At 38.0% G+C, this 15,462-nt stretch overlaps 1 protein-coding gene across 1 annotated transcript in view; it reads right to left on the bottom strand.

Moving 5' to 3' along the window:
• Window positions 1-721: 721 nt before the first annotated feature.
• LOC124805449 (modular serine protease-like) overlaps window positions 722-15,462 on the bottom strand; it is a 61,371-nt gene continuing 46,630 nt past the window's right edge. Inside the window, exon 4 of the mRNA XM_047266010.1 lies at window positions 722-1,112. Within this exon, the coding sequence (XP_047121966.1) occupies window positions 722-1,112 (391 nt within the window). The remainder of the gene's footprint in view (window positions 1,113-15,462) is intronic.

Here is a 15,462-nt window from a genome sequence, read left to right as displayed (position 1 = left end):
ATCATAATTAGAGAATAATATGCTTGCAATTATAAGTGACTAGCTGTCTTAATGCAATATGGTTTACATGCAATTCATACTTTGCAGTCCACATGCAGGGCTGTATTGCATGGAATCTTCTGCCCACTGCTTGAGTAGCACTTGATATTAAGCATATCACATACCAAAGGAGGACACTTGAGTTGAAACAGTAACTGAAGTTTGTATTAGACTTAAGTAACACACAATTTATAGGTTGGAATATCAACAATATACGAGAAACATAAATTGCTACTTATGGTAATGATACATTAAGTTGCAAACATGAACAACAAAAAGACATTTACTCATTAGCTTTTGGCAACAGCCTTCATCAGAAAAGAAAACATACACACACATTCATTCACACAAGCATACACTCCTCATGCACACACGACCGTCATCTCCAGCAGCTCAGACCGGAATGCCATTCTACTCCAAGCTGCTGGAGATGGCAGTCATGTGTGTGTAAGGTGTGTTTGCTTGTGTGAATGAATGTGTGTTTCCTTTTTTGATGAAGCCCATGGTCAAAAGGTAATGTATAAATGTGTTTTTGTCACTCGTGCCAGCAACTTAATTGTCATCTTCATGGTAAATAACAATTTATCTTTTCCTTATAATGCTGATATTGTTGTACATAATTTGTAGTAATTTCATATTATCTAAAAAGCCAGATAAGCTATTACACAACTTAAATGACATATTAGACGATACCATAATTTAATGTGCTGGAGGTAGAATATTCCCCATTCTTCTCACAAACTGGTGGTGGCGGAGTAAAGGCCTCATCGAGGCAATAGGAATCATTGGGCCCACTTATATGATATCCTTCATCACAGAAGAATTCCAGCTGTGTGCCAGAAGGTACTTGTGCTCCTGGTGCAAACCCACAAAATTGGGAGTAACAGCCAAGCACTTTGTAGCCACCATTTTTGTGTTTGAGTGGAAGTGTGCACTTGGGGGCTGGAGATGTTCCACACAGCTCAGGGGCTTCATCTGAGCCATCACCTTCACACTGGATGGTACCATCACAAGCTGCATTCACATCAACACAGGCACCATATGCACAGCGGAAGAAGGCATCAGAGTAGCAACTGAAAGATGGATTAAGATTGTCTTAATACATAAAGCTACCACCTATCTCTGTCTGTGCACAAGAATAACACATTCTAACTAATGTCTACATCCATAAAATAAAATGTTGTAACAAGTATTAAGATTAAGATATATAACACATCCAAAAAAAATGAAACTCTATGTTCAATGTGCTTCACATATATATGAAGTTCTTTGGTTTTTTGGGATGCACTTTTTTACAGTCATGTCGCAAAAATGTTAAAAAAAATGAGCACTCAGCCTAAAAAATGGGAAGACCAATATTATATTTAAGAAAACAGTCACACTGTTGGCTATCTAAGATATCTGACTCTACATTGCAACTTTCAAAAGCAAAAAAAGCAAGTAATTGTTTTCTTTTATAATATTTCAATTCTCTCTCAGCACACTCAATCTTATTGTGACAAAAGTAATCTCAAAAACTGGAAACTGTTGCACTTGGGCCTTATACATATGTTTCTCATTATGTGCTTGAGGAAGACAGCTGTCTTCCATTCCAACATGACTAAAGTTCATCAGTACCAAGATCATCGAACAAATGGTTGGTACCTCCACAATGCAGACCACAGGAGGAAAGCACTGCTTGCACTTGGGTGGCTATGGGTATTGTGTTTCCTTATTGGAGTCATGATAATATACGCTGAGGTGACAAAAGTAATGGGGTACATCCTAATATCATGTCAAATCTCCTTTGGCTTGGAGTAGTGCAACAACTCAATGTGGCATGGATTTAGCAAGTCGTTGGAAGTCCTCTACAGAAATACTGAGCCACACTGCCTTTATAGCCATCCATAAATGTGAAAGTGTTGCTGCAGCAGGATTTTGACCACAAACTGACAGCTTGATCATGTCCCGTAAATTTTTGATGGGATACATGTCAGGCAATCTGGATGGTTAAATCATTCATTCTAATTGTCTAGAATGTTCTTCAAACCAATCTCATGTCCAGTGACATGGCACATCATCAAGCATAAAGATTCCATCGTTGTTGGGAAACATGAGCTCTGTTAATGGATGTTAATGATCTCCAAGTAGCCAAACATAACCATTCCCAGTCAAGAGAACCCAGAGGACTCATTCCATTCCATGTAAATACAGTCCACACCATTACGGAGCCACCACTAGCTTGCACAGTGTTGATAATGTGGGTCCATGCCTTCATGAGGTCTGTGCCATGCTTGAACTATACCATCAGCTCTTATCAACTGAAATCAGGACTCATCTGGCCAGGCCACTGTTTTCCAGCCATCTAGGACTCAGAAAATATGGTTAAAAGCCCAGGACAGGCACTGCAGGTGATGTCATGCTGTTAGCAAAGGCACTCACATCAGCCATCTGCTGTGATAGCCCATTAACACCAAATTTTGCCACACCATCCTAGTGCAGATGTTCATTGTATGTCCCACATTGACTTCAGTGGTTGTTTCACACAGTGCTGCTTGTCTGCTAGCACTGATAACTCTGTGCAAATGCCCCTGCTCTTCGTCATTTAGTGAAGGCTCCCCACCACTGTGTTGTCCATGGTGAGAGGTAATGCATGAAATTTGGTATTCTTGGCACATTCTTGACATTGTGGATATCAAAATGTTGAATTCCCTAATGATTTCCGAAATGGAAAGTCCCACGCATCTAGTTCCAACTATCATTCCACGTTCATCGTCTTAATTTCTGTTGTGTGTCCATAATCACACTGTACACCTTTTCACAAGAATCATGTGAGTGCAAATGATTGATCCAAAAATGCACTGTCCTTTTTTACTTTGTGTACACAAACTACCATCATCTGTATTTGTGGATGTTGGTATCCCATGACTTTTGTCACTTCCATGTAGGTGTCTAAATCATCCAGTCTCCTCCAAACTGTCACACAGAATCCAGAATCTAGTTCCAGTTACAAGAGAAGATTCAACATCAAGACCAACACCACCTGGAAAGCAAATTTATTGAGCATACAGAGCTCAACTGATTGCCTCAACAGTATGTTCTCCTAGGTATAAATATGTAGAATGTTCTAACACATTCTGGTATTCCAGGAATACCTAAGTCCCAGAATCTTCAGAAATAATAAATATTAAATGATACATAAATGCAGTAGGCAAGAATTAAACTGGTGACCTGCATGTTACCAGCCAGTAGTATTGAGGTGAAATGTCACACAACAGAAAATCAACTAAAATCATTTAATAGCAGAAAGGCAACTGGATCTGATCATATACCTATATGATTCTGTACAGACTATGACAGAATTGATCCCCTCTTAGTAGCAATATATTGTGGGTTACTGGGGCAAGTGATTGGAGGTTTAAGCTGTCATGCTTATAACTTCATAGTAATCCCCAGACCTAAGAAAAGAAGGTCTTGCAGTTGTTGGCAGACAAGACTGAAGGATCAATTGAGATAGTTTGCAAGACATGCATTTAAGTTTCAGAAATATAGCTTCAAAGTAGAATATTGTCAACTGCCGTCAACATTTTGTGATATCTATTGGGTCAATTTTGTAGTGCTGATGATATCCCAGCCACTGCTGCACTAATGGAAACTGTATCAGAAGAAAGGGACTATCCAGCATTGCTAAAGGCCATGGAGGCATTAGAAAATGAAGAAGCCATCAAACAAGAATTCAGATTAATAACTGGAACATTGCATACATTGCATTATGGCCTAATGGGTTGGAAATGGTTCCTCATCACCCCAGCCCACTTGTGGTCAGCCATAATAAAGCATTTTCAAGATGCTCCTACATCAGGTCATCTTGGATTTGCAGTGACCTTTGGTAGATTCAAAACCTTGAGCAGTTGTCTGCTGATCTGTCAGACATTATGTAAGCCACTGCAGGAAATGTCAACAATGGAAGCATGTCTCTAAGATAGCCCCTAGGAAGCCTGATAGTTATTCTGCCAGCAGTTGCTCCATTTCACCAAAATGAAAATTTTTCCAACCTGACAAGTGAGAATAAAGTGACAGTATTGTACATTGGCTTCCTCATCCACTACACTGTCATCTCGGGTGTACCAATTGCTGAAGCACCAGAAATGACCACAGTTCTTTTAGAACACAATTTTGAAGCATGGTGCATTGTGATTTATTACCTCTCATTACAGAGAAATGATTCACTCTAGACTAGTGTTAGAAGTTATTTCATAAAGCAATATCAACCACAGCATGACAACTACCTAACATCTACAAATGGCTGGTCTCATGGGACACTGTGCTAGTAGTAATGGAGGTTGTGGGCAGGCACTGTTGGGGTAATGCTGAGCACTCGAAGGGAAGTCTAAACTGAAGCCTACACTCATATTTTTTGTAAATATTAAAAGGAGCCCCTCCATGACCACACTTGCATAGTGACCATTCAAAAAGATCTACTGCTGCCTGTTCTTTGATTAGTAAATCAGCTGAAAATCCAACAAAAGCAGCAATTCATTTTCACCTGGCTTGTTAACCATTTGCAACTATCAGAGAAACGTCATGAGGCGCAAATTTGGAGTAAAACATACATTTTTCTTGTTTCCATGTTAAAATTTGTTTGTTTTGCAAAACACAGTGGAGAATACACAATGTCACATCACTAACACGCTGTTCAGATGCAAATGCACCAGAATTCTGAAACTGATTTATTAAGTTTACTAAGTGAGGAAATGAAGAAAAGTAAGGTTAATAGCTTATGAAAAAGCACACCCTAGTTGCAAAAAAGTATAATATCTTCACTTATGCTGTTCCAAAACTCACAGCATTTATTATTTAACCAGCTGTTGATGGCTCTTAAAAATTACGTTTTTTCATCAAAAAAGTTTGTAGTTATTGGAATAACACATTAGATAATGAGGTTTAGTGTAATAACCATATGGCATTGTCACATTCCATCTAAGATTTTCCATTGTTTTATCAAATATGAGAAATGTTATGGTTATTTCATTCTGTCTTTATTGCTGGTGCATACAGTTGCAAATGAGTGTATCACATCAGATCAGTTTTCTTGAGACTGGTAATGGACAGAGATCTCCACCCCAGTCTAAATAAAATTTCATATGCAGCAACGTATTATGTAATATGCACCAAATGGAAAATCATAGTGACCCCATTTTTTCATTGAAACTTTTTTTTCAGTTTCACACTCTGTCTTATTTAAGTGGAAATATCACAATAACTATGACCACTAATGATCGTGAAACTGACATACAGCTATAAGTAACACAAAAATGACATTTTTTTACTGAATAGTTCCTGTAAAATCATTTGAGAAAGATTGCAGGGTGTGAACCTTGATTCTGCCATTGCAGTGCATAGCCAACCAGCTGAAAGAGGGCAAACATTGTCAACCTCCCCCTCTAAACAAACAAATGAACACACCCAGCACATCAGGCTAAAACTGGTAACTGCACATTGGTTGGCATAGCCTGTGCAGACCCTAATAGAGATGCACAAGGGGGTTAGATGATTTCATTTATAAAAAATAATGACTTACATAAATCAGTTTCTATGTAAGTGACATACTTTGTGGACTGTTGCTTTCATTCATTACGAAGAGAATAATTTTGAAGTTAATTAACAACAAACATAGCTAGGTAAATTTTATAAAGTTCTTTACTGCAATTTGTCACTAAATTATGTAATGTCTATGTAAAAAAGCACATAAAGTCAATTTAAACACTACCATTGTCAGTCATTAAGTGGATAGATTCATTGCCTACGATTATTGTGAACCACTGGGGTGTGTGTGTGTGTGTGTGTGTGTGTGTGTGTGTGTGTGTGTGTATGTGTGTGTGTGTGTGTGTCTGTGTCTGTGTGTGTGTTTAAAGATAGAGATGCTGGAATAAATGAACTCTACACACTGAACTATTATCAATTTGAAAGTACCAGATTTCTTGGACTGGAAAAATGCAAAACAATCATACCCCAAAGAAGACAACAAATCCATTATAAAACCACCTATGTGACACATTTAAAATTTGTCAGCACAGGCAGACCACATTTAATTTTACACAAAATGATGACAAATAGTTTTAAAGTTGATACATCCAGAAATATAATCGTTATTGAAAGACACAACAAATAAACTGCCATACATATTGAGCTTTTGCCCAAAAGGCCTCTTTCTACAGCAGACAAAACAAACACACACACACACACACACACACACACACACACACACACACACACACGGCACTGTCTCTGGCTGCTAAGGCTGGGCTGCAAGCATCTTCGCCTGGTGGGAAAAGCAATCCAGGCGGTGAGGGTAAAGAGGAGGCAGGGGCAGGAACAGGGACAGGGAGGTTAACAGGGTAGGGTGGGGGTCTGTAAAGTGGTGATTGTAACAGCATGTAGGGATGTGTTGGGGTCAAGGTAGCATAGGAGTAGAGCAGCAGAAAATAGAGAGAAATAGATGGGTGGGGGTGTGGGAGGAGTGGGGAGGGGGGGGGGGGGGGTGAGAAAGTGAAACTAGTGGGTGTATTGGAGGCCAACTACCTCTCATCATGCCCTTAAATGAGGAATATCCTACCCACTATCCTTCCTACCCCTCACACAGTGGTATTCTGCCACCCACAAAAGCTACATCTACATCTACATCTACATCCGCATACTCTGCAAGCCACCTGACGGTGTGTGGCAGAGGGTACCTTGAGTACCTCTATCTGTTCTCCCTTCTATTCCAGTCTCATATTGTTCGTGGAAAGAAGGATTGTCGGTATGCCTCTGTGTGGGCTCTAATCTCTCTGATTTTATCCTCACAGTCTCTTCGCGAGATATACGTAGGAGGGACCAATATACTGCTTGACTCCACAGTGAAGGTATGTTCTCAAAACTTCAACAAAAGCCTGTACTGAGCTACTGAGCGTCTCTCCTGCAGAGTCTTCCACTGGAGTTTATCTATCATCTCCGTAACGCTTTCGCGATTACTAAATGATCCTGTAATGAAGCGCGTTACTCTCCGTTGAATCTTCTCTATCTCTTCTATCGACTCTTATCTGGTACGGATCCCACACTGCTGAGCAGTATTCAAGCAGTGGGCGAACAAGCGTACTGTAACCTACTTCCTTTGTTTTCGGATTGCATTTCCTTAGGATTCTTCCAATGAATCTCAGTCTGGCATCTGCTTTACCGACGATCAACTTTATATGACCATTCCATTTTAAATCACCCCTAATGCATACTCCCAGATAATTTAATGGAATTAACTGCTTCCAGTTGCTGACCTGCTATATTGTAGCTAAATGATAAGGGATCTTTCTTTCTATGTATTCACAGGACATTACACTTGTCTACATTGAGATTCAATTGCCATTCCCTGCACCATGAGTCAATTCACTGCAGATCCTCCAGCATTTCAGTACAATTTTCCATTGTTACAACCTCTCGATATACCACAGCATTATCCGCAAAAAGCCTCAGTGAACTTCCGATGTCATCCACAAGGTCATTTATGTATATTGTGAATAGCAATGGTCCTTTGACACTCCCCTGCGGCACACCTGAAATCACTCTTACTTTGGAAGACTTCTCTCCATTGAGAATGACATGCTGCATTCTATTACCTACGAACTCTTCAATCCAATCACACAATTGGTCTGATAATCCATATGCTCTTACTTTGTTCATTAAACGACTGTGGGGAACTGTATCGAACACCTTGCGGAAGTCAAGAAACACGGCATCTACCTGGGAACCCGTGTCTATGGCCATCTGAGTCTTGTGGACGAATAGCGCGAGCTGGGTTTCACACGATCGACTTTTTCAAAACCCATGCTGATTCCTACAGAGTAGATTTCTAGTCTCCAGAAAAGTCATTATACTCGAACATAATATGTGTTCCAAAATTCTACAACTGATAGACGTTAGAGATATAGGTCTATAGTTCTGCACATATACAGAAATTCTTCTCAGGAATAATAGCATTTCTATACAACAACTTTTTTAGCTTTTGTTTCAGTTGCTCTAACTCCCTGCCCTAGCTCCATGTACTGTGTACTTCAAAAGTAAAATGGAATCTAAAACTTCAAATCAAAAATTAGTATTGAACAGTTCTTTTGTCTGATTGGACTGAATCTTAATATTTTACAATTACAATTATTATTAAAACACTGCAAATGCCATTTGCAGAAGAGAAAAGTGGTTCAGTACTAGACTTACTGGAAGGGAACCATTAAGGACTAGGACTACATCAGAGCATTGCAAATTCTACAGGTTCATGAAATAAACTATTGTTATAATATAATTAAGGGATATGACCAAGCTGAGACTGGAAAACAGTAATGCCATAAAAAGTGAATTATCAAAGAAAATTTGTGAAATAAACAAATTTCTGAAACCAACCATGTTCTAAGAAGTGGATTAGGAAACCAAATTATCAGAAACTGATAAACATGATCAGGTATGAAATAGGGAATCAAACTCTGGCATTCATGGAAGACCTGAGTATGCAAATCACTGCTGTAAAAAATGAATGAAGAGATCAAGCTAAAAATGTAAATTTAAAAACTGCAAAAATTTATAGTCACCAACATAGAATCCAGGGTTCAAATTTTTGATCAAGAACTGATTTGGAAGCTGAAATACAAGGTAAAGTTTCAAATGTGGACCTTAATTTGTGTAATGAAGTTGAATACATTATCAGTAGCTGAGAGGCAAAATTTTGTAATGTAAATGAAAAAGCTATTGGAATTGAAAATGTCATTGTGAAAAAGATAATAATGTAAGAACAGTACCAATTTTGGAGAATAATTTACTAAATGTTGATAAACAATTACATAGTTTGTCTGAATGTGTTGCTGCAATTTTATTTTAACTTTTTTAATTACTTATTTTTGGTAAGTACAGGTTGTAATGTACTGTCCAACATTCCAGTGGAAAGTTGTCCTGGAGATAGCAAGGTGCATCCTTTTGATTTCTTATGACACCCTAAGATAATTTCATTTATGAAATTATTGACAATCCTAAAATTATACTATGAAAAGCTGTTTTGGTGGGAATGTGCTATTTTGGGTAAATTACACTTTATACAAGATTTAACATATCAACAATCTGAAAAAGAGTTTCCTTAACAAATTTTGGTCACAATAAGAACAGGCCAGAATTAAAAGCCAATCCCCCAACGCATCAAGTTACAAGGGACATGGAAAGTGATGAAAGAATTGTGTAAAAACAAATTACAGAATCCTGTCCAGTTGATATAGCATTTTGATGAGCTGACTAAAACTGATGCATTGAAGAGAAGATTACCTGAAGGTATCGTATGGGTCTAGTGTATGGGGCCAGATGAATCAGCTGCATAATTTCAAAAATATGTAGACAAGTTCAGTAGGGCTTTTTGAAAGAAATATACAGGGTTTTTGACAAAGTCATTTCACACAGGAAGGTTTGAATGGAAATTCGGGCACTAGTAACTACCATGAGAGGATTGAGGGGGATAATTACAGAAATCAGGAAAGGAGTCCAGCAAAAGATTATGCTAATAACAGAGGGAGACAATATAACACGAAATCAAAGAGGCAACATAAACTGGAAGCATAATCAGCATCCACCTCAGAATTTATGTCAAGGTGCTAGAATTACTGAGCAGGTAAGCTAAGGGTTGCTCCATTGAAGGTCCACAGTGTGAGAATGAGGAATAATAATTTTAATACATTGACCACTAACTGTGACAAATATTCAAATCAAAATAGTCACTATAACAGTAGAAGGGTAAGAACATAGAAACACTAGATTAATAAAATTAAATCAAGAGTTTTGAAGTAACTTGTGGCAAAACTGGATTGAAGAGTCAAGTAAAGTAGTAATGCAAGAAGAGGATCCAGTAAACTTTTAGAATATCAATGTAGAAGAAAAGTATAAAGAGACCAGAAAATCCAGGAGTTATAAAGAGACTGGGGTGATATACATTTTTGAGATCTTTTCTCAAAGTGAGGAGGTAGTGGAACATGATCAGTGTGATAAAGCATGACAGATGAAATATGAGTTAGTAGCTGTAATAAGTTATCTTCTGTATGAGGGAGGGATTGAGAGTAATTGAATAAATCAGAATGAAGATGTAGATTATTTGGCAGAGTTAAAAGAAATTTTTTTCTAATTGGAATACATTGACAGCATCTTTCTCATTACATCATCAGATGTAAGTGAAAATGTGAATGACAAAGAGAAAGAAATGATAGAATCTATCATATGTACAAAGACAACTGACACTCATAGCTTAGTAAATGTAAGTCTTTGGGAGGAAGTATGTTACTAAGTTTTCTGATCAGTATTTAATTTGAAGGCATAGGATTAGCAAGAAGAGTTTTTTGTATAAAATTTGTAGAAATGCTGGGACAGGTCTACTTAATGACTGAATTTGGAAACATTAGCAATTTTGTGAAAAAACTTTACCCTGACTGGCAGAAGGAAAATTATAATGAAACTTATGAATCATATAAGACAAAGATAGGAGTGAAAGAAGATTTGACCGTGTTGTTTGGTAACTTCAGTAATGATCATAATTGTGTAAGTCATAGTAGCATTCCTAGTTAAATATTAACTGGATAATGAAAGTAAGTGACAAATGCTATAAGGAACAATGGTATTCAAAACAGCAAAGTTACACAATTCAGTGAATTTGTAAATGATTTACTAGATGAAGACATTGATCCAACAACAGGTGATGAAGTAAAAAAAAATCTGAGTAGAAACAGGGTGCTGAGAAACAAAAGCAATAATTAATTTATGTAGCCATATTTCAAGAATACCAGAAGCTCTAAATAATGATATTAGACAAAATAAGAAGAACATTGAAATGCTAGTGGCAGGAAAGCAAACATTAATGCCATTTGAAACTGAAGGTGTAGAATTTGACCATAGTTATGTGGTAATTTCAGAATGCAGTTTATTTTGGAAATGGGCTTCTTACATTAAGTTAACGCAGTTTTAGACTCAAAGGAGAAAAAGATAATGCACAATAGACACAAAGGAGAATAAATTCAAATAAAATTCAAAAGGGAGGGAAGAGGATTCTTGGGGAAAAAAAAGTTGTCATTTATGAAAGATAGAAATCCTACAGTAGAAGATAGTTCAGAATTAGAAGTTGAAAAGGAAGAGTTAATGAAAGCTATTGAGAAGAAAGCATTTGAAACTATAGATTAAATAATGAATGAAGAAATGAACTACAGAATTTGTTTTGGGACTATGGAGATGTATTCAGTGATATTCAAGGAAGTGTTAGAAATTCTTAGTGTGTACTAAGACTGAAATCTCTCGAGTATTTTTATAAAACCATATAATGCACCAGCTGTTGAAAAGGAATCACAAAATATGCAAAGGTATATCATAGCTGAGGGAAGCAGCAGTGATTATTATAATTATTTGATAGTTGTGACAAAATGTGAAGGGGGTTTGAGGCTTGTTTCGGATTCAAGGTATTTGAACAAATGTATTGATAAATAAAATAATCATCCTGTTGTTACCTAAGTTTGAGCGAACTAAGTTGATGACCAATTTAAATATAAATTCTGAACCTCATCAAGTTCCACATGTTCCAGTATCTCAGAAAAAAACTGCATTTTTGGACAATGGTAAGTTATCAGTAGTGCACTGTGTCCTTTAGCTTAAATATTTCTGTGGCAGAGTTCTGAGGTACCAGGTATTAACTCATGCCTAAACACCTATATTAGTACATGGCGTAGCCTCCACAGGTGTCAATGTAGGCCCGACTCAGGCAGCTAGTTGATCGTACAGATGGTGAATACTGTCCTGGGATACATTATGCTATGTCTGCTCAAGCTCTTTAAGTAATTCTGTTAAAGTTGTTGGTTGATGTGTCACGAGTCACTGTTCATCCCATCATAACCCACACATGCTTGATTGTACATATGTCTGGAGGCTGTGCTGGTCAGGGAAGTTGCAGCATGTCTTGCAGAGCACACTGTGCTTCACAAGCAGTGTGTGGGCAAGCATGATGCTGTTGGAATAACACATCACCTTCCTGCTGCAAGAACAGCAAAAGAACCGGTCTAACAACATTCTGCACATACCAAGTGCTGGTTAGCATCCTATCCTGAAACACCAAATGTGTTGCTCTAACAGTGAGTTGTGGCTTATTGCACCCCATACCATAAGGCCTGGGGCGGAGCCAAGTGTGTATTGCATGAATGCACTCTACAAGACAGCACTTACTTTGTCTACGTCGAACATGCAAATGATCATCACTTAAGTGCAGACAAATCTATTTTCATTGCTGAAAACCACAGCATACCATTCCATTTTCCTAGTGATCCTCTGACATCACCAGTCGAGCCATGCATGTTGATGCTGTGGCATGAGGGAAGATAGAGGCTAGAGGTGTGTGTGCTCATGGTCTTGCTGCAAAGAACCAGTTCACAAAAGTTCGTGTTGACATGTCTGTGCTGACAAGCCCTCTTATCTGTGCTGTGGTAGCTGTACGAACTGCCCTGGCTTCCCTTACAATCTGATGATCCCGCTGGGCATATGTGGTGCATGGACAAGCAGAACCTCATCTACAGGTGCGAGAATGTTCACGTGACCACTGATACCAGTGTCAGTGCACAACTGACACAGCACATCCAACTTGTGTGACAATTCTCCAAATGAACCATCCCCCACTCAGAAGGCCATACTTTGATCCTTTCAAACTTGCTCAGTTGGCTGTAGGATGCATGAGTGTGTCTCCATGGCATAGATGCCAGCTTATTTCACATGTTTGCAAAACATTGAGCCTTCTGACTACAAGCATTCCCTATTTAAGGGTAGACAAAGATGGCACTTTGGTTGCTATGCCACTATGCTATCTGTTGGGGAACAATGCTGAAGCCTTTATCAGTACATCTTCTATCCCCCAGCTGAGAATGCCATCACTGAATCAAAATTGACATTTTTTTTCTGGCTGTGCATCTGGATGACATTTTGCTTTGCAGTCAGAGTTGGGATTAGCATTATTTGTTAATAAAATTAGTGTTTTCTGGATTGTATCAGGAGGAATGACCATGAAATTGGGAAGGTTTACATTTGTGATCAATTAATTAAAATTTTTGGGGCAATGAATTATACAAAAGCATACATTGCCAAACTGATGAAATCAAAGCCACTGATCAGTTTCCAAAATCTAGAAATAAGGAACACCTAAAATGCTTTTCTTTGGTATGTCTGGATTCCATTGAAAGTATGTTAGTAGTCAAAGTATTAATGCACTGTGTATGTGTAACATCTTGAAAAAGAATTTGATTTGGGTATGAGACCAAGATTGTCAGGAAACTCTCAATTCTACAGAAACCCAGTATGTTATTGCAGTGTTATTTACAGATAATATTCATCCTTACCATTTTATTTATCTTGTGATGTCAATGATCATGGACTCTGTGCATACTTATTTCAAATAAAAACTGTGGATGGGAAAGGTGAACAAACACATGTCAATTGCTTTTGCTAGTATTATCTACAAGCCAACGGCCTTGCCGCAGTGGTAACACCAGTTCCTGTCAGATAACTGAAGTTAAGCACTGTTAGGTGGCTGGGCAAGCACTGTTGGCAAGCAGGGTGCACTCTGCCCTTGTGAGGCAAACTGAGGGGCTACTTGAATGAGAAGTAGCGGTTCCGGTCTTGGAAACTGACATACGGCCGGGAGAGCAGTGTGCTGACCACATGCCCCTCCATATCCATATCCAGTGGCACCTGTGGGCTGAGGATGACACGGCGACCAGTCGGTACCACTGGGCCTCCATGGCCTGTTCGGAAGGAGTTTAGTTAGTTTTAGTTTAGTTTAGTAGTATCTACAAAAGCACGAGAGAACTTGCACTTTAACTACAAAATAACTGATAGCTGTACATTGAACAATTACTAAATTTAAAAACTAATTGTCAGGACTTAGAAGAATTGTGCATTCAGATCACATGGCCACAAGCTACTCACAAGAATACAAGTTTTATCACTGCAGGTTGGCCAGATGGGACGTGTCTCAAAGTCTGTTTCACTAAAAATTAAGCATGTTACTGGATCAGAAAGAGCCTTAATGGCATGCTGGAAGGAGCAACTGACCCTAGTCCCAGAGACCCAGATTCAGTCCCAGATTTGGTGAGGGGTAATGTTTGCTCATTCCAGCCTCACCAGGACAGCCCTATGTCCACTCCGCTTCCTGTCAAAATGAGCACAGAGATCTTTCCCAGGAGCAATAATTGGCTGGGATGCAGGACTCATCACCCCTTCCTGTTGAAGTGAAATGTTTATATTAATCTCTCTGCTGTGTACTATATCTGGGTCTTTGGTTGGTGTCATAAAATAAAATACATGTGTCTTGTTATACAACTACATTGTGCCCTTTAGTTCTTTCTTGAAGTTTCTGCAATACTTCCCACATTAGTACCACAGAGATAGAAGGGCTGCACTCAACCAGCAGTCAAGCCAATTGTCTGGTGATGAAAAAGTAAATAGCACCGTCTGCAATGATACTTAAAGCGACCAGAGTCATGGTGGTAATTGAGGACTAGAGAAAAGTGTTTTTGGTAAAATGATTGCATCAGAGTTGGTAAATTTTACAAAATACACAAAGGGATTGGGTTTAGCATAATAAATTTAGATTGATGTCATCAGAAATTGTGTTGACCACAAAAGAACACTAACAAACTTACCATGTACATTCTAAAAAATTGTGAACATTTTTGTACACAAAAATGTTTAAGATGCAAGAAAATGCATACTGTTTCAATATGGCAATAAGGGTCAGAAAGTAGATTAAAACCTAGGACAGATGTCAACAAACAGCAAATGTAAGTAACAAACATGTCAGATACATTAGATCATTGATTCTGAAATTAGAAAAAAGATTATTTTACAATTGTATGTGTATCTGGACTGTTAATGTCTGATAATGGACCACAGTTTGTCTCAAAATCATGGAATCCTTTTTTAAAAGATCAGGAGTACAACATAATTCAGCAAGTCTAACAAAGTTATTTCCTTTCAATACTATCCACCTCCATTAAATTTTCCTATGTTATGAGGCTTGTTGATTTTATTGCTTTATGAACAGTGATTATCAGTTACCCTCTTAATAACTTATTGATGGCAGTTTTTTTAGCTCAGAGTAGCCATTATTTGCCTATGCTACGTGAAATTTTGATGAATGATGCTCTGTGATTATATCATCTCGAATCCGTTGTGTAAGAATACATAAATTATCTCAACTTAGAAAATGGTTCAGGGAATCAATACCAATGTATGATACTGATTGAGTAATACCACCTTGTGTGGTGGATTTTAGGACGTAGTGATATGTGAAATTTATATTTTACTGCAGTTTGTTTTTAGTACAGTTTTCAGTAGTTCATTTAGTTACATATCACATGCTGTTTG

The sequence above is a fragment of the Schistocerca piceifrons genome, chromosome 7 (assembly GCF_021461385.2).
Source record: "Schistocerca piceifrons isolate TAMUIC-IGC-003096 chromosome 7, iqSchPice1.1, whole genome shotgun sequence".
Lineage (NCBI taxonomy): Eukaryota > Metazoa > Arthropoda > Insecta > Orthoptera > Acrididae > Schistocerca > Schistocerca piceifrons.
This window is presented reverse-complemented; position numbering and strand designations above follow the sequence as displayed.